Source organism: Primulina huaijiensis, chromosome 9 (assembly GCF_012295235.1).
Source record: "Primulina huaijiensis isolate GDHJ02 chromosome 9, ASM1229523v2, whole genome shotgun sequence".
In the NCBI taxonomy this organism is placed as follows: domain Eukaryota; kingdom Viridiplantae; phylum Streptophyta; class Magnoliopsida; order Lamiales; family Gesneriaceae; genus Primulina; species Primulina huaijiensis.
Genome location: NC_133314.1, coordinates 1,723,474 through 1,746,004, shown reverse-complemented (window position 1 = coordinate 1,746,004; position 22,531 = coordinate 1,723,474). Strand labels below are relative to the sequence as shown.

General features: G+C 34.6%; 2 protein-coding genes across 7 annotated transcripts; both read right to left on the bottom strand.

Moving 5' to 3' along the window:
- Positions 1 to 1,428: 1,428 nt before the first annotated feature.
- LOC140984726 (protein CHROMATIN REMODELING 25-like) lies at positions 1,429 to 15,389 on the bottom strand. 6 transcript variants are annotated; one of them, XM_073452305.1, is made up of 21 exons: positions 9,700 to 9,805; positions 9,475 to 9,560; positions 9,009 to 9,095; positions 8,654 to 8,894; positions 8,466 to 8,591; positions 8,315 to 8,371; positions 8,147 to 8,233; positions 7,955 to 8,050; positions 7,681 to 7,731; positions 6,917 to 6,991; positions 6,725 to 6,811; positions 5,612 to 5,703; positions 5,400 to 5,532; positions 3,724 to 3,843; positions 3,530 to 3,643; positions 3,327 to 3,410; positions 3,189 to 3,260; positions 3,045 to 3,103; positions 2,343 to 2,499; positions 2,169 to 2,267; positions 1,429 to 2,091 (listed from the first exon to the last, which is right to left on the bottom strand). In XM_073452305.1, exons 2-21 carry the CDS (start codon positions 9,516 to 9,518, stop codon positions 1,723 to 1,725), a joined length of 2,250 nt encoding a protein of 749 aa, XP_073308406.1. In that variant the 5' UTR covers positions 9,519 to 9,560; positions 9,700 to 9,805; the 3' UTR covers positions 1,429 to 1,722. The 6 variants fall into 6 exon arrangements, with proteins under 6 accessions (XP_073308406.1, XP_073308402.1, XP_073308405.1 ...); XM_073452301.1 differs by adding an exon at positions 10,553 to 10,777 and having other exon boundaries at positions 1,430 to 2,091; positions 7,955 to 8,030; positions 8,315 to 8,328; positions 9,475 to 9,852; XM_073452304.1 differs by adding an exon at positions 15,370 to 15,389 and having other exon boundaries at positions 1,431 to 2,091; positions 9,475 to 9,852.
- Positions 15,126 to 22,477, bottom strand: LOC140984727 (ceramide synthase LOH2-like). The gene is made up of 6 exons (XM_073452306.1): positions 22,047 to 22,477; positions 19,862 to 20,070; positions 19,241 to 19,396; positions 16,244 to 16,429; positions 15,832 to 16,010; positions 15,126 to 15,426 (listed from the first exon to the last, which is right to left on the bottom strand). The coding sequence occupies exons 1-6, from the start codon at positions 22,140 to 22,142 to the stop codon at positions 15,407 to 15,409; spliced, it is 846 nt and encodes a 281-aa protein (XP_073308407.1). The 5' UTR covers positions 22,143 to 22,477; the 3' UTR covers positions 15,126 to 15,406.
- Positions 22,478 to 22,531: the final 54 nt, after the last annotated feature.

Below are 22,531 nucleotides of genomic sequence, written 5' to 3'. Positions count from 1 at the left end.
GCCAAACTGGAAACAACGTAAATCCAGTCGCACATGCAAGTTTAATTACATTATTATTATTATTATTATTATTATTATTATTATTATTATTATTATTATGTATACTTGAGATTAGTTATCATAATTTTAAGCTAGACTTTATTATAATTTAAGGGGGGAAATTTAAAACGAAATCGAAAGATTTTCATTTTCGAGCATTTTTTTTTCTTGTCAAAATGAAAGAGGTAATATATTGCAATAAAATCTCATACGAAATAAAACTACATTATCCACCTATACTCAGACATTCAATTTTGGCTATAAATTAAACGAAAACAAAATTTTTATTTTTTTTTAAAAAAAAGGGTATTTGTGAGAAAAGATTCGACTTGAATGGGTGGAACTCACATGGTTAATCCAATGCTTTGGATTAGTCAAATGGGTTCAAAACAGTTGGATGATTCCCAAGATACAAATTTACTAAAATGAATAACTTAATTTTGAAGAAAACGTTTGGTCTCCCATTAGATGCACAATTTTTGTGTCTTTTTACTCCTACATTTTGTAACAATTTTTTCTAGTATTTATTTTTTATTGAGGGGTTTTTTTTAAAAAAAATATTAAATAAATAATGGGTACCTTGTATTTTGCCCTTTTTTCAGCTTAATAATTGAATAACAATGTATGGATGAGTTTCTGGCCACCTATTGGCTTCCCCTTCTTTTGTTGTATTTACACTCCTTACAAAAAGTTAAAACTTGGTCAAATTCAAAAGAACATCGAGGAGATGATAGAATTTCTTTATTCAATCAACTTTTCGCATTATGGGTGTCATGAACTTGGTCATTGTCCTCACAATCTCTTAAAATTTAAATTTTTCTCGTGTAAACAGGCGAAATATGGATAAATAATACACGAACAGTGACGATAAAATCTCAAATTTGAAACAAAGTCTCATATTCGAGATGTAATTATGATAAATTTTTCTCCCAACTAAAAGTAAATCGAATATCGTTGTATAGAAGTTGGAGAATAAAAAATTAAAATTCAAGGCTTGTGAATTCACGCAGCAACTCACTGCCCAAGTCAGATTCCTCGTTCAAACAAATACCAAAAATGTTATAGGCCATCAACGAAATGCAGATTTTTATTGCAATATATGTAACTTAAAATGGTGTATGCGTGAATCAGAAACATCGCCGATTAGTTTCAGCTAGCATAGAACAACAAAATTAAAAATTAAAGTTTAGTGAAATTTTGAGAACGTGGTTATGTTTTGAGAAAAAAACATAATATTGCTAAGAGTTTCATTTTCTTGTGACTACGTAAAAAATTTCATTTATCTTAAGAAAATAGTTGTTTTCGAATTCTGAATTCAAATTCAGTCGTTTAAACTCGGAACAGACAATAAATGCATTTGTTAACCCTTGTGAGTTGGGACAGTCTACTAATAGTGTATCACTCACATAATATTTTTCGTTTACAAAACCACCAATAACAAATATCACAAACAAGTATTTACAAGATAAAATTCTCTATGCCAATATGTAAATCATGCTAGTCGCAGCCAGAACCCGATTATTGTCCGTCCATCAATCGATATGGCTACTCTAATACTATCTGTAATGTAGCCTCGTAAGCATCTTCGTTTCTTAAAGACACAGGACAGTAAAGACGACTATGTTCTCATATCACAGGAATTCGAAGATTATGAATCTATGTTCAAAATTATCCAAAACAAATCTACTCAAAATTGTCGTCGCCGTCCTCATCTATCAAGCAAGCAGGGGATACTCGTTTTGAATATATTTGATTATCGAAGGAAATTTTAGGCGGCATACTGACCGGGGTTCTACCTTCTAAAGTTCTCATTGACTTTGAGCATGGCTTTTGCAGAGGCTTCAAATTAAAGGAGTTAACTTCAGCATCTCTGTTAGGAACGATCAATGGCAATGTTTTGCTGTGTTTATATGACAATATTGTTCGTTGAGGGAGAGCTTTTCTCAGATTGGTTCGGTTTGCATGTCCATCCGTCTCCGTTGCCTTTGGTCTAATGGTTGACTCAATTGGGGCAAGTTTCCCATCCACTTGATTTGTAAATACAAATGAGACCTGCAAAATGTACTTTCAAATGCCAATTCCTTGAAATGGAAATCAAATGAACAAATAACTAACGACAAAATTCTCACCTCATCGCCTGCTGAAGCCTGGAATATACGATCAGGTACAGATGATGGAACGTGATGATGCCCCCATTGAGCTAAATCCTCTTCCTTTGGAGTTCCAACCTTGAGATGGAATATTTTATCAAATAAAAGAGCATAAGTTACGCCTAAAAACCAAATGCTATTGCATTCGCTAACCTGTTTCTCATGATTTTTCAAATTATGCAAGCACCCAGCAATGCTTGCAAATCCCCCTATATCCTCGTCCTCAGGCTGACTGCCATCATTTGAATAATCGAACTCTATCTCATTTTGTTTGCAACGGTAGCAGCACATCTTTTCATGAATTTCCGAGCTATGTAGGCGTAACATAGGTTGGAGGGAAAGAACTTTTCATCAATATAAACCATAGGAAAGATATTTGCTTTAATCGCCGCACAAATTACAGGAAAGATAATTGCTTTAACCGCAGTGTAAAAAAGTAAAACAAGAAACAAAAAGGAAATGTCTATTGTGCGCTTGGTTTTTCTTGAAGATTAAAACAGTTTGCATTGTCACCTCTAAATCTTCTCCGGTCTCCCATATAACTTACGTACCAAAGATGACATATTAGTAAACCCTTAAAGGATTTTTCTCTTGACACACGATATGATGTAACCATTGGCTTGCAGATGATGAACTGTTGACATTTGCTAGGTGTTGAACATATTTTAGAGGGCCATTATTCTGCTTTAATTTTGTGTAAATTTTCATGGAAATCTATAATCCAAGAGATATTACATTCATGAAATCAGAATGGTACCCACGTGAATATATTTAAAAAAAAAGAATGCTACCCACATGAATTCAGTAAGCGTTAGCTTAACTTTTTCATTAACAGAACTTTTAAAAAACACACACCTCACACTCTCCTGAAAGGTGAACAAGTCACGTAGATCTTCTGTTGATACCAAATTTCCCTGTGATAAGCCAAGCATAACATCGAAAATAAGAGCGATGACACGTTACATACAACTTATAATGAAATCCAACCAGAAAACGTGCCTTCTCTGAATCCACATGCTCTTGCTGTATTACTTTCTGAAGCCCTTCTTTCGACATCTGGCGCTGGTATACCTACAAATTTTTTTGAATAAGTCAGATATGAATAGAAAAATGCATCAAGAAATTGCTGCATCAAACCTTCTCTTCTATGGTTCCAGCACTTAAAAATCTATAAATGTAGACTCTCTTTTTCTGCCCATCCCTCCAGACCCTTGCCGCAGCCTGAAAAGTTTAGAGAATTGGAGAATAAAGCTCGTTTCAAGTTCTACATGATAGTAATATCTTATAATCAATAAAGGCAGGATATGAATAATGAACGTTAGCATAAAATGACTGTTTACTTGTTTATCATTGGCAGGATTCCAATCAGGATCAAACAGAACCAGCCGGTTTCCACCGATCAAATTAAGACCGCAACCTCCAGCTTTGCTACTCAAGAGGAACACAAACTCATCCTGAGAAACATAGTTTTGTTATCCAACCTTGAAACAAAGCATCCTTACATGACCAAAAGGTTTAAGGACAATTCACCTACCTTTGATGGATCATTGAAACAATTAACCAGCTTTTGTCTTTTGCTGATTGATGTAGACCCGTCGAGCCTTAAAAAAGGATATCTTCTTTCACGGCATAATTGAGCAAAAAGGTCCAATGTCTGAAGGAGGAGAAAACAGAACAAGATAATGCATACTTAAAAGGTTAACAGGTGTAAAAGTTCGTAGGGAAAAACAATAGTTGTAAAAATCTTTGATTAGGTTTGACAAGCATCCAGAGGTCAATTGATGCACTCAAAATAACATTAAGCTCATATATGTCAAACATTTTAATGCAGACTTTACATTAACAAGAATTATGACACAAAAACATATCTGCCTGCACTATTAAAACTCAGTATCAGCACAAAACAATGAGCAATGTTTAATGAAGTTCCTCCACAAACCCAACACATCAACCAGAGAGGAAGAAAATTAGACCTGCTTTATAATTTTCATAATGTTTTTTATAATCATCAATTATAATATTAATGCTTAATAGGACACAATGCATCAAACAGATTGATAAATCATCCCATCTGCTCATAATTTTCTAAGGAACAGCACATAATCTTTACCATCAAATGTACAAAATCACAAAAAATAAACATCGACGGTAAAAGAAAATCTTAATGTTGTCGTTGATTATAAGATCTATGGACTGCGAACTCCTAAGAAATGCAAAAGTCCAAGGAAGCCTAAAAAAATAGACTAAGAGTGTTTGGCTAAACTCATTTAATACAGCTTATAAGTTCTTATGTCTCACAAGTTGTTTTATGAGCTTATAAGTTATATGATTTTGTTTTAAAATATGATAAATTTTTTGAATAAATTTATTTTAAACAACTTAAAAATTAAAGATATAGATATGTTTTTTTTATAAGATCTTTTTATTTTCAAAATTACCAAAAAGAGTATAATACTATGAAAGTAATGTGTGTGTGTGTGTGTGTGAGAAAATAGTTTTAGAATTTTATCATAAATGTTAAACATGTATTCAACAAATAAAACTATTTTATATTTATAATTTAGAAAAATTGGTATTCTTTGGAAAAATTTAAAAAATATAGTTAATATTATCTTTAATTTGTTCAAGTTAATTTGATAAAATAGGATTAGAATTTATCAAAATTTGTGGAGGACATATTGGAATTTAAGAAAATATACAAGGATATTTTAGATAAATAAAATATTAAAATAAGATTTTTTCAAAAAAAAATTGAGATCACCCAATTTTTTAAAAAGCACCTTATAAACTATCAAACAACTTATTTTGACAGTTTATAATATGTTTGCAAAAGCCTTTGCCGAACATATTTTAAGAACTGTTTTAGAACTTATAAGCTCTGTTAAATACCTTTTTAACACAAAAAATTAAAACTATATTTATCAATCATTGATGTCTAGTAGCTGCTCTCCCCCACCAATCTCACACTACATAGTGAAGAAGATCAGTAGCTATATTTCATAAAAATATATACATATCTAAGAAGGGTTAAATGTTGATCTCCATTTGTTAGCACCACAACTGATATCTGGTGGAAAATTGAAGCTGAAAAATCAGATTTGAGATTTTGATGGTCCTCAACTGAGAGATGGAGAATAAAATGCATCAAGAAGTTATGTTGATAAAATAAATTACTGAATCAATTAGTTAACCAAGGTTGTAATTTGTTACCTGTGTGTAATTTGAAACTAGAACAATTCTATCATCTGTTCTTTGACGGAGTTGAGCAAGCAATCGAGCCAAGACGTGCATTTTTCCTGATAGTTCAACCCAAATCCCATCGCCACCTGCCCATGATCCAGTTCTGATAGAGCATTGTAGAAATAATTTTAAGATTTCTTTGAATTATAAAACATTAAATTTGAACAACAGGCAAGATTCACCTTCCAGAGAAAATTTCCACTGGAAAGAAACGCAGACAGTCCTCAAACCCTGACGCCCCGGAACTCCCACTCTTTATCGTGTCATATATTAGCTTCAAGTTAAATTTTTCTGGAATGAGTGAACGTTTATGAAGACAACAGCATCAAAAAGATGCAAACAACAAAAGACAAGGGAAGATATAATTCAAATGGTCAGAGAAAAATATAATGAAACAAAGCATTTCATGTTTGACAAAATATTTTCACTCATTCATAAGGATTTAGAGATGTATGTGATAAAACCAGAAGGCTCAAAATCTTATTCTGTAATTGGTCATTTCTGTGCTGAAGAAGACAATGGGAATAACATGCAAGGATATATAAAACATAAATTCTAGAGACCGCTGAGTTCGTAAATACTTCTGATCGACCAAATCAAGCAAGAAGCATGATTCTCATTTCACAGTACAACACCATAAAATGAAGAAAAACTCACTTTTATCACTAAAAATTACAACCCCCCTCCGAATCAATCAAGATGCCCTTTTTCTTCTATCAAATGAGTTTCCTTGAGATTTTGGGTGTATGTTAACATTTTGGGTAATTTGGTGCTATAAACCTCTAATGGGACGGTTGCAGTGACATGAATGTAGTGATCTCCTCCACTCACAATATAAAATGTTCAATTGTCACATTTCTAAACAGAACAGACACATGCTATCCAAAACTAGGAGAGAATAAATATGTTAATGCCCTTTTAAGTTTGACCATCAACATACACAAATGACTGAACTGTGTCATTCCTCTGTGACATGTACTCGTGTATTTTTTTACCACAAAATTTTTCATATCACATTGCAATTTGAAAACCATAGTAAACAAGAGTTCAGATTTTTAATTGCAGCATCACATGAAACAAAATGTCCATAATCCATGTTTCATACAGTCGTATTAGTGCACCAAGCAACTGATGTATCAACAAAGTTTTGTTATTTGTGAAACACGTCAGCATCTTTTGATGTGACAAAAAGGAAATTTATGCCCAACAAGGATTTGTCCTTTCCAGTCCATAAAAAGAGATTAAGCTCAATAAGTTACAAAACACAAAAAGACCATCTTCCAATAACAGTATACCTTTGGGTGATTGCATAACTTCTTGAGAGCTGTTATATAAGCTAAGATCTTTGATTGTTTTGTGTCTTCTGAAATAGCTCGTTTTACCTATACTTAAAAGTTTGGAATGTTAGAATTATCTCATTGTTAGGAAGAACCAGAAGCTTAAGCAAACTGGCATGTGCAAACATATAGAAGGAAAATGAAAATTACATTTTTTGAATGTATAAAATGGTTGTAGAGCTCAGCTTGTAGAGTCGTCAACTTGCAGCACACGACTTCAACCATCTGAAGAGAAAAATAGATACTTTGAATGATGATCGTGCCAACACACCAGGATGAAGATGTTTACTTCAAAAAGGGATTTTCAGCAAATCCAGAATACTTTCTATGGGAAATATTGAACTTATTGCCAGAACTTAATTTGGGAACTGAATAGGTTCTCAATGTTGGCCTAAAGTGAAAGTAAAAAACATAAAGTGGTCTCCATTAGATCCTAAGAGAAGCTGAGATTCAATTGAGCTAATTAGGTAAGTCAAAGTTATGCATTCTCACAATTAATATGGTACTACATAAAGAGAATAACCTATGTGTTAGTAAATGAATCCGCTAGATTTGTCTCAACAACAATCAAGTTCAGAAATCACATACACGAAACAGAACTCCTTCCTACACTGACATGTAATACACCTTCCAAAAAAAGTGTGGAGTAAATGGAAATATTTCAATAAACATTTCCAGAGTGAGAAAAAGAAGAGAGCGAGTGAGAAGAAACGTCTGTAAACACTGATGAGCATTAGTCATCTAGCAGACCCACCACAGAAATAGTTCAGATTTTTTCAGAGGAAAAAAATAGTTAAGCAACGAGTGACTTTGGCTTCCAATAGTTGAACTGCACTAAGAGGTGGAAGACAATATGTGGTTCCATTAATAAACAACACAATTGTAAACGAGAAGGGATGATAAAACTGAAATACCTTAGGTGGTAAGTGGTTAGATAGTAGAGAATTAGTCCTCCGCAGTATAAACTGAAAACCGAGCAGTGAACATTTGTGAGAAATTAAAGCCATATGGTATATATTTAAAAAAAACAAACAAACAAACAAAAAGACATGGTATTAGTATATCACATGTCAGTATAAACCCATTTCTCAGTTCTGACGGTGAGATATGATGAACAAAGGAGAGAAAGTATGGAACTTAAGCAAGATTGTGTTTCAATGGCAAAAAATCATATCGAGATGTACTTACCTGATTTACTTTGGCACTTAACTCTGCTGATCTCTCCGAACCAAACCTTTTCACTTCTTCAGTAGATGTGGGCTCTCTACCGGACACAATTGGCATCTTCAGGTGGTACACGGAAAACCCAATATTATGAAGAAAAAAAAACCATAAAAGGGTATCTTCCACTACTAAATTCCAAACACCCTCTGTACCTACCTCATAATATCGTCGAAAATATGCAGCATCACCCAAGACTCCAGGATTTGTGAAATTAACCATGGCGTAGAACTCCTCAAGATCATTCTGAGTTTGGATAATAGGAAAGGGACAATTTATAAAATAAAAATAATAATAATAATGAGAAATAGTGATATTTTTCCTCACCTGTATCGGAGTCCCAGACAATAGAACGCGGCGTTTGCAGGATAAAGCAGCTAATGCCTGGTCCAGGAGGTTGTGAAAGTATCCAAATTCAAACAGTTATCATGAACCCATCCTACTAAAACTATAATAAATGAAAAATGATGGATCTTACTCGATTGGTCAGTGTTTGATCATTCTTCAGCCTGTGAGCTTCGTCACAGATAAGCAGGTCACATGATCCACTTTGATTGAATTTTGAAGAATGCATTCGAAACGTCTCATAAGAGACGATCAATACCTGTTAGAAAGCCTGTTGATTTGGTGCTTCTTTCTAATAATTCAGAATGCACCAAAAATTACCTGTAAAGGGTTGAAAGGATTAGTGAAACCGTCAATTCCACTGATGACATCTTCTCGAGTACTCTCACATAGAGCAACAAGCTTTACTCGCTCCCCAACCCATTTCTTGATTTCAGCTTCCCAATTACTCACTAGACTGGTGGGAGTCACAATTATTACTTTCTTTGCCATCGGTTTCCCACTGAATCCTTGACAAAGAAGAGTATAACATAGCGTGATTGACTGTAAAGTTTTTCCTAACCTGCACAGCAACAATGCAGTATTGGAATAGAGAAGACATGCATGGGTATGCGCTAACTGACTTTTCACTTAAAAGCTGGAAACAAAAGCATTACAAGGGGTTGCAGAACTTTACCCCATATCATCAGCTAAGATGCACCCATTTATGTTGGCATCACTCAAAATACCCGAGACGCAATCAAACATGAACTGCACCCCTTCTCTGCAAGTGAAAATCAAATGCATCTTCCAATCAAGTAAAAAAGTGAAATCACCGGGATGAATTCATTGTCGATGCAATTTGTTAAGATGATATCAGAAAGAATTATAACAGGGAAAGCCACAGACATAAAAGACAACATTCAGAGTACCCAATTACAAGCATTAAAATCAGTAGTATCATAGTATTATCTATCCAATTGAACAAATGCAAAACAGAACTTTAATGAACCTGAGATCTTTTTGAGAACATATTGAAGATCGAGAGTCAAGATCCCACCATTGAACGAAAAAAATATCAGTTAACTTTACTAACTCGAGAATTTTTAGCTAGGCATTCTAAAGGTACTTAACAAAAAGTATACAATATTTGTCAACTATACCTTTGATGGGGACGGAGATACTTTACGAGCATGTGATCTACCATTATAGACACCAAATCACTGTCTCCGTCTTTGCATATATCAGGCTGCCATAACACCAAAGGCTCAATTCCTGGAGGCAATGATGTGCTCTCCTCTAGATCTTCTTTCTCAATAGTTATGGGGATATGAAATTTGTTAGTGATGTTAATCAGGACAGGTCTTGTAGATCCCCATGGGACAAACCTCTTACGAGCCAAAAGTTTGCGTGTCAGTTCTTTGTTGTCAGAGTAACCAGTGGAAGAGGGAGGCTTAAAAGGCATCCGTGAAGAGGCCTCTGCATCTTTCACTGAATATATTCTAGGAAATAGAGACTGTCTTTTCACTTCTATGTTCCCTCTGTGCAATAACAATGTATGACATGGAGTAAATCACCCATAACAGTGGAACTTAATACACTCAAACCAGCATGTCGCTAATGTTTCAAAAATCTTTCATACCAAATTTCACTTGTAAGAATAAGTAACTCAGACACACAAACACATACATACACATGCATCTGCAAGATACCCAATTAAAAGATAATTGTTGAACATGGCCAACACTCAAGGAATGGTCCCGGTGGCCGTCAGGTTTGCCACCATTCAAGTTCTATTACAATACTTTGGATCGAAATGAGGAGCCACTCCACATTATTTCAAATTGAAGAAATTAACATGATGATTTAAGAAAACCACAACCATTCCCCATATTCAGTTCTATTTTTTCACTTTATCAGCCACTAATACAAGTTCCAACTTACTCGTGCTCTCTCATAAGACGGAAAATAGCCATCTGACTCCCATTCCATCCAAAAAGGTACTTGGTTACTTGTGAAGCATTTTGTTTAACGAAACACGAGAATCAATACTGAATCACATCACACATGCAAACCCTGGATTAATTATGCATATTGATCAGACCTTAATGTATCCTAAATCACTGAAAAATGAATCCGGAAACATTATACACAGAAGACTACAAATATGTAGACGACGAAGTTAATTAACTGAAACAAATTGATTTTAATCGTAACAAACAATATAACATAACAGCGAACCTTACTAGGGCGGCTACGTTTTGCGACTTCAATTCACAATCCAGTGAAGGAGATGAACGGACAATTTCGTCTTCGTCGTCGGGTGTGAGATTGTAATCAGATTCAGACTCTGCTGAATCGCTGTGCGAGAGATATTCGCTTTCAAGTTCCATCTCTTAGTTCTCTGTCTCTCTTCCTTGCGCCAGCTTTAAATTCACAAAGCTTGGCGGTAAAGCTTTATTTGTCTACCTCCACCCCCATCGGGATTTTAAAAAATAATAATTTTATAATTGCATTATAGTTTTATTTTATTTCTTCATCTTAATCTTTTGTTAGTCAGCATTTTCAATTTACATTTTCGTTGTGTTTAAAAAATAATTGATAGTTATTATAAAATATACGCAAAAACTCTTATCATATTATTTCACTAGTCAATTTTGTGATATAGATCTCCAACCGACTCAACTAATGAAAAATTATTACTTTTTATATCAAATATATTATTTTCCATGATAGATATAGGTCGAATCGTCTCATTTAATTATCATAGATCGTGAGACGATCTCACAAGAAACTCATATGATAAATATAGATACATAAGATGATCTCACAAATNGTTTTCCTTATCTTATAGAGATTTATTCAAGGAATAATATCAATATCAAAACAACTCTCTATATCTTGAAGAATACTTATTACACAATATACGAACGAGATATGAGAGAACAAAGATAATGCTCGGGAGAATTTTCATAAGAACTCGCAAAGACAAAGCATCGTTGTTTCACTGTGTAATCATGACGTGTTGGAGACAATTGAAATCAACACTCGTACAAAGTGTCGATTGAAGAATTGTTTTGTTACTCCAAATCTCGACCACATGTATTATCTATCATTCTTGTGTTTTGTTTTTTGTTTTAATTAATATTTTAGGATGCAATTTAATTCATTGACTTGTTAAGAAAAATATCGTTTTTTTGTTATTACTGATTTTGTAAACTCGATTTTTTTTCTGATGATTATTTTGTCCCGGGGTATCACATAAGTATGTTCACTAGTGCATAGTTATTTTTGTGATATTTTTAATTAAGTTATTTATTTTTTGTGTTATATTATTTCGTTGCATATTGTCACGAGGTGTTACAACATTCGAGACAGCATTTATATATGATACACACAATTCTTATTATTATGTTAAACAAAATTATTTCACTTGGTGTCAGAGCCAAATATTGACTATACTAAATGAGATTTTGGTTATTTTTGTTTAACAGGTAAAAATTCAGTGGACTTGTCATTTGCTAATGCTGCACTACGACCACATGTCTTGGATGGATCCAACTACTCTATTTCGAAAGTCAAAATAAGATTCTATATCAAGTACATATATGAAAGAGCATGGCAACGAGTTGTCTACAGTTGGACTCCACCAAAAGAGTTGATGAAGTTGATGACAGCTTGATCAAATCAGAAAGTGAATGGACAACTGATGAAGTCCAAATTTCAAATTAAAAGTCATATTCACATCAGTTGATATAAACATGATTAGTCTGATTACCAACTGCATTTCTGCTAAAGATGCATGAAAAATCCTTCAAAAACATTGTGAAAGATTTGAAAATATACGAAGAACGAAGTTAAAAATGTTAACCTCTAAATTTGAAAGTTTGAGGATTGAAGAAACTGAGACCATCACGGAGTATGATCGTCACTTGAGATAGATAGTCAATGAAACATTCAGCCTTGGTGATCCAATTTAAAATGAAATATTGATCAACAAAGTATTATGATCACTTCTGGAGCACTTCAATATCAAGATATGTGCAATTGATGGAACACGATATACAACTCAGCTCGCGCTAGATGACTTTATTAGTTCCATACCCGCAACTACTAATGAGGAAGATATCTCTCTTTCCCAATTTCTGGTAAACCTAAAGAAAGACAAGGGCATTGCCTATTTATCTGCTCATGATGAATCTGAAGATGAACCAGATGCATAAATGCATCAGGAATTCACAGAAAACAAGGCTGAGCCTTCTGACAATTCACCATCCACCGCCAACTCTGACTCTCGTGATTTCAGTGAGGATGATGATCTTGCTGCTGGTGCTAGTGAAGATGTTGAGGGTGATGTTGATGACACCCTGGAAACATTGATGATGAAGACTATGACTTGAGCATAGCCTTCTCTGAGATGTTCTACACTGAAAAATCTCTGGCTTATGGTCTGTATATACCAACTGAAAGTTCATTGATGAAAAGAATGTGGATATCCATGATTTTTCTAGGTAGAATATGATGGTTTTTCTCAAACTTCACGAGATATTTTCTTTTGTTTCTGTCATGACCCCGTATTACCGCAAGGCTGTTCTTGAGTTCTACATTAATATCTCACCCAATCTAGGTGATGAGAGGTCAAGCAAGTTAAAAAAAAAAAAAAAAATATTTTGTTCGTGATGAAGTGTATAATTTCAGCCCCGCAATTATTAACAACTTCTACCATACTCCTGCCGATGTAGAATAAGGTCTTCAACCGTACATTCATGAGGTTACTTTAGTATTAACCAGAGGCTAGATCACTCGGTTTTCAGTGCATCCAATCCATCTTTCTGCAGCCAACTTGATGTTTTTTTACTAAATTCTTCACAAAATTGATATACGCAATTGGAATCCTTCAACTAATTCTACAATTATGACAAGGCCACGGGCCTTGGTTCTGTTTTCCAATGGTACTCAAGGTTCTTTCAATTTGGCAAAATGTCTTCAAAACAGTTCTCCAAGTTGCTAAGAGAGGTTTCAAATCGTCCAAACTTCTTTTTCTCTCACTGATTTATGGGATCTTTGAATCTCAAATATTCATAAGAGACATTGATGAAAAGTTATCTGATGTAAGTGATCTGTCGAAGATTGCCCTTGCCTTGTTCAAAGGTAATCGGAAGATAGATCTTCCATGGTCAGAGTCACGTGTTGCCCCAAATGTTGGTGCCATGGCCTCATCTTCTGACTTCATATTGATCACTCCAACGCATCTCCAGGTCCAGATTGATTTTGCCCTCAAAAAAGAATTGTCCAGGCCAAAGAGTTAATTGCTCATTATGAAGCCTAAGTGGCAGAATATCGCATTTTTTGGATCCAGCTATCCATTCTGGACAAAAGAGGAGAGATAGGAGTGGTGCACAAACTTCGAAAATAGGACCATCAGGAACAAGAGAAAGCGATAACACTAAAGATGAAGCTGAACAAACTCATAACACTGATAGTGACCAATGATTTTATTTTATTTGCTCTGAGTTTGTTTAGTTTTAAGCTTTTTTCGTGTTTCTTAAGTCTTGTTAATTCATTAGGTGTGGTTTTTTAATGCTTATGCTATGATTTAGTACTAACTGATCAATGTGTTTGCTCTCATGTTGTCCACGCTGCTAACAACACTCAAGCTAATATGATCAAATTCATGGAGGATATATGTTTTCAAATTCAGGGGGTTAGATGGAGTTGCTTGGAGTTGAATCAACTTCCGTGGACTTTTTGTGCTTATTTTGTCCATAAAGACAAAAAAACGGAGATTGAAAGGAAACATGACTTGCATCGTAATATAATATTTCTAGAAATTATTTTTTCCTTTAAAAAAATAATGTATATTAAGAGTTTTGTATTTCTAAAATATTGAGTTTCTTAAACTCTAGATTTGATATCTAATATTTAAAAAAGTTTGTTTCCTAATGAAAATTATTTTCCTTATCTTATAAGAATCTATTCAAGGAATTCTATCAAGACCAAAGCAAGTCTCTATTTATTGAAGAATAGTTGTTGCACAATACACGAGCAAGATACGAGAACATAGATAAAGCTCGAGAGAATTTTCTAAAAAACTCGTAAAAATGAAACATCGTTATTTCACTGTGTTGTCGTGACGTGTTGAAAACACTTTAAGACAACATCTGTATAAAGTGTTGATTGAATTTTTTTCCCTAAGACATTACACAGTGTGTTCACTTGTGCATAATTATCTATGAGTTATTTTTAATTAAGTTATTTATTTGTGTGTTCTATTATTCCGCTAGATGTTGCTATGAGATGTTATAACATCCAAGACAACACTTATTTCTGATACTAATCATCCTTATTATTATGTTAAAACTAAATTCTTTCAAAACATATTATATAAAGTTCAATGCATATTTTTGTCATTTTATTTTCATGTATTTTTCAATATTAAAGGATATTGATAAATTTAATAATCCTTAGTAACTAAAAATTTATATACTAAAAATATAGTATGAAAAACATAAACCAAAATAGGAAGAAAAAAAATTTCTAACGCTTTGATCCATACAAATTTTAACAAGTATTCATTTTCTTAGTAACTGATTTATGCCTTTTTATATTTCAGATACCTATGCCGTGTAAATTCTCACTATGTAAGAAATATATCGAGTGGAAATTTGCCTCGCAATGTAGCATATGCGATGAATGAATCGTTCAAAATAACTGGTCATCCGATCTAACACTAACGTCTCAAATTTGATACGAGACATTGAGTTTGAATCCCACTTGTAACAAATTCTCTCCCCGGACTCAAAAAAAATCCCGCCAATAGCAATTAAATGTTCAAGGAATGGACATTCCATCAATCTAAAAATCAAGGTAACCCCAAAATTTGACAAACATTGGACTACATAACATCGTATAAGTGAAAACTGAAACACTAGGAAGTGCTACCTATGTAATGACACAAGTAATCGAATATCCGAATAAATATGATGGGGATAATTTACTGATTTAATTTAACCAGTAAATCATAAGAACTAAACTGCAAGATATGCAGTAAATTTTACCAAGCAGACACATTTGTCTTAGGAGTGTGATTTCCAACTAGTCTTCATCTTCTGAATCTGTGCAAGCATATACCAGTATTAGTAGATCTTAATGAATAATCTATATCTAAAGAACAAACAAGAACTCACGGCTACACACTTAGAATCGGGTAGGTATACGAAAGGAAGAATCAAGATATATGAACAATTTCTAACAGTCAAAACGCATCGAGTGTGACTGAAACTCAAGACCTTAGTCATTAGACTCTAAAGATACTTGAAGGGTCAGCCCAACTGAGTGACAAATCATCATCTGTAAACGGGAACTTACATTTTAACAAGTTTCTGGGGTAAAATTTTTGTTTATTCAAATAACAGGATTTGAAAATTCACAAGCATTGAGACGAAAGGAAAACTCACATGTGATTAGCAGGCGAGTGAATTATTAAATATATGTTTGAATCAACTTCCCGTGATGCTTACCTGATCGTATATCTTCCCCGACTTTTCCTTTATTTTTCAGCTGTCGAGTGATCATTGACCAAATGAGGATCCACCAGTAAATGTGAAGAGCAAGCAGGGTCAATAACATTGTATTGAAGGCATAGTATATCATCATCATGTAAGGCTCCGATAGTCTCAAGAATTCGCATGAATAGTAGCTGATGAATGGCAACAAAAATTGATAAGACGTACTTATCAAGAAGGCAAACTGGAACAGTCGCTCTATCCAAATTAGAAAAACTCAAATATCACATATAATTTCCCTGAAAATTATAAATATCAACTCCATCCTAAGATTCAGGAAGACCTATGTCATCAAAATAGAATTCCTTCACTAGAAGAGACCAACTTCTCGTTTAGAAAAAATTGCAGTAAGAATCTAATTATCAACCTTGATGATCTTATGACCCAAAATGGAAAGATGATGAGCCTCAGTACAAGCCATGACAAGGCAAAAAAACCAAAGCATATGCTAGCTCCAAGTTCGTTCTCGGAATATTTAAAAACTTTAGCAGCTTCAAGGAATACATCACTGGCATCATGCAGGGCCAGAATCACTGCTCCTATCCGAAAGAAGCTGTAACAGTGCAAATCAAATTAGTCAACATTGTCCATTTAAGAATAATTCATCAGCGTGTGTAGCTCCAGGTATATGTATGTCGTTATCTAATAAAGTAGTTTTCTTCTGTAAATTTTACCTATGAAACCCACAATAACGTGATAAACTGGCCATTCCATTCAGATATCCAGGCTAAAATCTGTTATAATTTGTGTGATTGTCACTAGCTCTTTCATATTTAAAAGTATTCTAATAGGGATAAATACCAATTCTCTTAGGTCCGTTTAGTTGGATTGATGGGATTGCGTGAATAAATAATATTGTGATTATTGAAACATTTAAGTTGCATGTGAAATAGTATGAATAAATAATAATATGTTTGGTTTGATTGATTAAATTTGAGATCGGATAATAGTAAATTACAATTTTATCATTTTCAATAATTAATAACTATAAATAAAAGATAGATATGGTTTATATGGAGCATAATATTGTAATTTTGTGTTCAATTATTTGATTGATGTGGGATAAATAATTGATGATTTCATTCATGTAGGATAAATAATCAAATACGTAAAATTGCAACCAAACATTTGCTAGAATTGGACATCTAACCAACCAAATATAACATTAATATCCTAATATACACAATCAAATTAATCTTTTATAGACTCATTCTCATAACTATCAATGTTTTAGTTCATTGTTAATCAAACATTATTAAGTAATTATTAATTGGATCCACACGTTGGGATCCACCGAATTTAAAATGAATCACCCAATCTATTTTAGATTACATTATCCCGAAAATACAACTAGACGAGTGATATTAACGATAACATTGACTTCAGATCTTCTGAACTAGCCTAGATGCAGCCTATGAATGAAAGCTGATTTCATTTGTTTCATACACCGCTTTCTTCAATTTCTCTCTCTCTCGAGTTCTAGATATACCTTAGGTTTTTAGCTAGTTTCGAGGGAAATTAGTGTCGGGAAGCTTCGGAGCTAGTGCCGATTCAAGGAGAGGTCGATGAACCGGGACACATAGATCGAGACGTCATCAGTGGCTGACGATGGGCGTAGGTATAATCCTAAAATCTTAAATAATGATTTAAGGATCATTAGGAAGAAATTACATGTTTAGTGATTCTGGATCTTGCTTGATAGTGATTTCAGCATGTTGGTATTGTCTAGGTTCAGATGAGCAAACTTTCTGTCATATTGTTTTAGTGAGTTACGTGATGTATTGACTAAGATATCCAAGCGTAGTATACACACTTATATGATGTATATTTATTTTTTACATGATACATGTTTTACTACTTTAACATATTATGCACGACATGTCACGTTGGACTTGATATCTTTTGATATGCACCTCGTTTGTTGGGGCTAGCCAACCTTGTTCTGTATTATAGACAGTTGGGTATCAAGAGCTATTGTGCACGACAGGACCCGTGTGCTCTGATGATCTTGGACATTGTAGGTCCACATTTTGATGAATGAGTGTGGGAGCCAAAACATGGCAAGGACATATCAGAGACTACACACTCGGGCGTATCTAGACCGAATATGAGATTCTTGACTTGATCTTTTCTATCTGAGCATATTGCATTTCGCATGCATCATTTTAGTTTGTATACTAGTACATTCTCGTATGGGCGATTGTTGCTCATGTCATTGTTTTCATCTTGAACACCCCATTCCATGCAGGTCTTAGGTTAGACGGTTCGGACAGCCAGGGCAATGGCTAAAGCAGTTTGATTTTTGGTGGTGATCCAGTGGAGGTTTTATTTGGTTTCTTGTATTCTCGTGAAAGATTATGATTTTGATATGGTTATATTAACGTTTAAGACTGAGATTATTGTTCTGTTTTCGTTTGGGTTGTAAGATGTGATATGTCGTGCATAATATGTTAAAACAGTTAAACATGTATCATGCAAAAAATAAATATGCAGCATATAAGTGTATTGTGGATGGTTGGGTATCGAGAGCTACTGTGTCCAGCGGGACCCGTGAGCTTTGATGACCCTGGACATTGCAGGTCCACATCTTGATGACGAGTGTGAGAGCCAAAACATGTTTAGGACACATCAGAGACTACACACTCAAGCATCTCTAGATCGAGCATGAGATTCTTGACTTAATCCTTTATATCTGAGCATATTGCATTTCGCATGCATCATATCGTGTTGGGCGATTGTCGCTCGCGTCATTGTTTTCATCTTGGACACCCATACCACAGGACAGGTCTTAGGTTGGACGGTTCGGACAGCCAGGGCAGTGGCTAAAGCAGTTGGATTTTAGGTGGTGATCCAATGGAGGTTTTATTTGGTTTCTTGTATTCTCATGCGGGATTATGATTTCGATATAGTTGTATTAACGTTTAAGACTGAGAATATTGTTCTGTTTTCGTTTGGGTTGTAAGATGAGTTATTTGATTTATGCTGTTTAATTGATCAAATTTAATTATGCATGCTTATTAGTTTGTTTATTAGTGGCTCGGGTAAGAGCACTGCAAATTGTCAAAGTTTGATATTTCCACCACATTGATTTGGCTAACATGTATTGATAGTGATTCCAATTTCCAAAGATCGAGATTCCCACGGCCCTGATTTGGCTAATGCATATAGTCGGTACAAAAAAATATCATAAAGATCACGACAAAATTTCCAACAAAATATTGTAATCATCAATCATTCTTCCGTATAAATGTCCATTTGTCCAGTCTTTGATCAGTTGGTTATTGTTGGATGCCTTCTATTGGAAACTTAGAAACCTATTTCCCGACTTCAGCAATCATAAGCAGCAGATAAAGAAAAAAAATACCTCGTCATGTATGAATAAGCTATCAGGATCACAGTGACGGCATGATGAGACATCATGACAAAGAAATCCTTCCGCCGTGTTTCCCTAGTAAGGAGGGCAGCGATACTATAGATATAGAACCCACATTGGCACATGTAAATAAATTTCAGGGAACGCCTGGAACAATCAATCCAATGTTAATCGAAATGCAATGGACATTGCTATTAATAGCTTATAGCTTCCATAGCTCAAGGCATTCAATCATGACATTTATGCAACCAAATGGAGATTATTTATAGCAGTGACATCAGAAGAGTATTTGTACACAGAGTCATAGGCTGACAAACAACATGTTTTATCAGCAAAATCTTGGGACTCCACTTCAGTTATTCAAGAGTAAACACACACACACACACATGCAATTAAATCGCATAAAATTAACAGAAAATACAGATAGTACATCAATACAATACCGTCGGAGAGATACATGGTTTTGTGATCGAGCAGATGTCATACGAAAAATCCTATTAAAATGCGTGAAGACATTTTAAAGACAGAAAATTTCTCCTTCCTATCACTCAAAAAATAAAGCGAGATGCAAACTGATTGCTACAGTATCCTTGATGAAACATTAACACTTACTTCAGCTCTTGATCAGGCCAGCCTCTAAAGTACTCCCTCACGTTGCTGAACCAGGATTCATGATTGGTACTTGACAAAATACAAAACTCGACAGTGGCATAATAGGTAAGTTTCCACATGGACTCTGAGCATTTCCCTATTTTAGCCTTTGCAGCCTCATTTATTTTTAACATAGGGGATCCTCTATTCAACAACCAGAACGCCAGCCGCTGAAATATATGGAATCATTCATGAACTATCAATTTTTTATCAATGAGCAGTGATCAGCAGCACCAAGAATTATCTGACATTACTAGAATCAGTCCTATTCAGATTGTATGATCCTAGTATGCTCATAACAATGCCATTGGTACCCACATTTCACATGTATCCACCTTTGGCATACAAGTAGATTAAGTAGACTCAAGGCAAACGTTTATTAATGAACAAGACATTTTTTACTCTTTGTCCAAAAGCCCAGGGAAAACAGCAAATTATGTATGTGATCACAAGCTAAAAAAATATATCGCTCTGTACGTATCTTATTAGAGTAGTAACATAGGATACCAGGAGTCCTAAAATTACTCAAAGAACCAAAGTTAAGCTGAAAAACACAATCTTTGAGATGATCAGTAGCACAGCAAAGTACACAGAATTTCCAAACTTTTAATGTTTCATAAAATGACTGCAGACGTCCGAAGAGAGGGAAAGAGGAAGTAAGCGTTGCTCAAGAAATGTCGTAAACATTTGATTTTTCTGAACTTAGACTGCAGTTGTTTTTGAGACAAACTTGGTAGACAACCCGAATAAGTGGTGGGTTGATACGGGTGCTACCCGTCACAATGACAATTGTCTCTCAAGATACGACTTCCAACTTGTGATAGTAGCACTATAAATCACGAGTTACATAACCAAAAAATGAAGCAAACTCTCTTTTGAGAAGAAAAAAAAAAGAAGAAGTTTAACACGAATGCAAATACTCTTCTTTTGTTTGATCAACTGAAAGTTAGTGTTATTCTTTCTCTAAAGTATGTTGATTCATTCATATGAATTGATATTCAAGTCATAAATCTCGAAAATATAACCAAAAGACAGCTTTTGGTGGCAAAAATCCATGAAAACTAGCAACTCTTGTCGAACAGCACCGCCAAGCACCTAGGTGCTTCCCTCACAGCCATGGAAAATTCCAGGGCAAAGAGCGGGTGCCCACCAAATGCGGCATGGAACAATCCAGGCCGTAGAGGGAGGCACCTATGCGCCCAGAGGCCCTGATTGACAAAAAAATTACGAGTTTCCATGATGTTTTGCTTCCAAATTGGATGAAGGGACAATCATTTGACAAAACAACATGTCCATATTAATTGATATCCTTAAATACATGATCATAGACAAACCGAAAAAACTTTTGCATCAGAATTTTCTGAAAATCGTTGCACTCATGTTGCTCCTTCTCTACTTCTTTCTTTTCAAATAGAGTATACTCTATTTTTCTAGTCATTCTTCTTGCAAATTATTGTGTTGTATTTTAGAGAGGAGTTGTATGTTGGAGAAGAATTACCATAAACTAAAGCACCAAGACGGATCAAAATTCTTCTTAAGAAGAAAGTATTGACATTTGCTTCAACGCTCAACTTCTTATGATCCGAGATTTCAGGTACCACCCAACAAACACATACATCATTCACTCATATCCAGAACAACTAAGAGTAGATGGAATAGATCTAATAAATTATAATTCTTCACATTTTCCAACAGGAGCCCATCTCCTATTAATCGTCACTGCCTTAACTTTTGTATGCTCGTTTCAAGACTTAAATCGGGATCTTGGAAAAACTTAAGATGCGAGAAGTGGCAGTCCATCCAACATGCAAAATTTTAGAGGACGCCGCAATATTGTTTGTACCAGACAACAGTTACTAAATCTGAATATGTCATGGTGCGAACTAGATGCTGAAACAGAAAGCCAATACAAAATTCGTAAACAAGCAACCAAAAGCTAATTGCTCCATCCATCAAACCTCATCTTATTGTCATATTTTCTCAGACGGATGGTCCGCACAACAATTTACTATCCAAATATTCAAAGAATACTAAAAATATCTCCTAAAACCTCTGTTGTTGCTCAACTAGAATCACAGTTGGTGAAACAACATTGAACCATAAAACAAAAAATACGCCCCCACTAAACGAGATCGAGAAATCTTACACGAAAGATGAATCTGTCAAGGAAGAACCTCGCAGCAACAAATGCAAAAGCGAAATAGATAGCAACGACAAACTGAGAAGCACTTGGGGACTTCATTCTGCGCCCAGATCGATTCCATGAGATGATTCTCACTTCAACCAAACGAGAACTTCACCAAACAATCAAGCAACTAATCATAACAGCATTTTTTTGTCAGGACATTCGCTCCTTCACCAATCGAAGCAAAATCTACATACAATAACAATGCAGAATAGTATAAATCAAAGCGGGTGACGATCTTCCGTCGAAATCTTCCAAGTTCCAGGTCGATTGCGGATAAGAAGAACGAAGGAAAGAGCGTTAACTATTAAATAAGCAGTGTGAGTGAGGGAAGAGACTCAAGAGTGGAGATATTGAAATATTCCCCCCGAGTCTTTTGCACGTCGCCTTGTGTTCTTTTTCAAACTGTTTCATTTATCCGTCATTTTTTTTTCTTCCAGTACAAC

Excerpts from the sequence above, each read along its gene's own strand:
- LOC140984727 (XM_073452306.1), bottom strand. The coding sequence starts at position 22,142 with ATGAAGTCCCCAAGTGCTTCTCAGTTTGTCGTTGCTATCTATTTCGCT. Across the intron at positions 19,397-19,861 it reads TGGCCTGATCAAGAGCTGAA|GCGTTCCCTGAAATTTATTT; the intron begins GTAAGTGTTAAT and ends TGATTGTTCCAG. Across the intron at positions 16,430-19,240 it reads GCTTATTCATACATGACGAG|CTTCTTTCGGATAGGAGCAG; the intron begins GTATTTTTTTTC and ends GCACTGTTACAG.
- LOC140984726 (XM_073452300.1), bottom strand. The coding sequence starts at position 10,704 with ATGGAACTTGAAAGCGAATATCTCTCGCACAGCGATTCAGCAGAGTCT. Across the intron at positions 8,372-8,465 it reads ATCAAACACTGACCAATCGA|GCATTAGCTGCTTTATCCTG; the intron begins GTAAGATCCATC and ends CTCCTGGACCAG. Across the intron at positions 3,261-3,326 it reads CTGGAACCATAGAAGAGAAG|GTATACCAGCGCCAGATGTC; the intron begins GTTTGATGCAGC and ends AAAAATTTGTAG.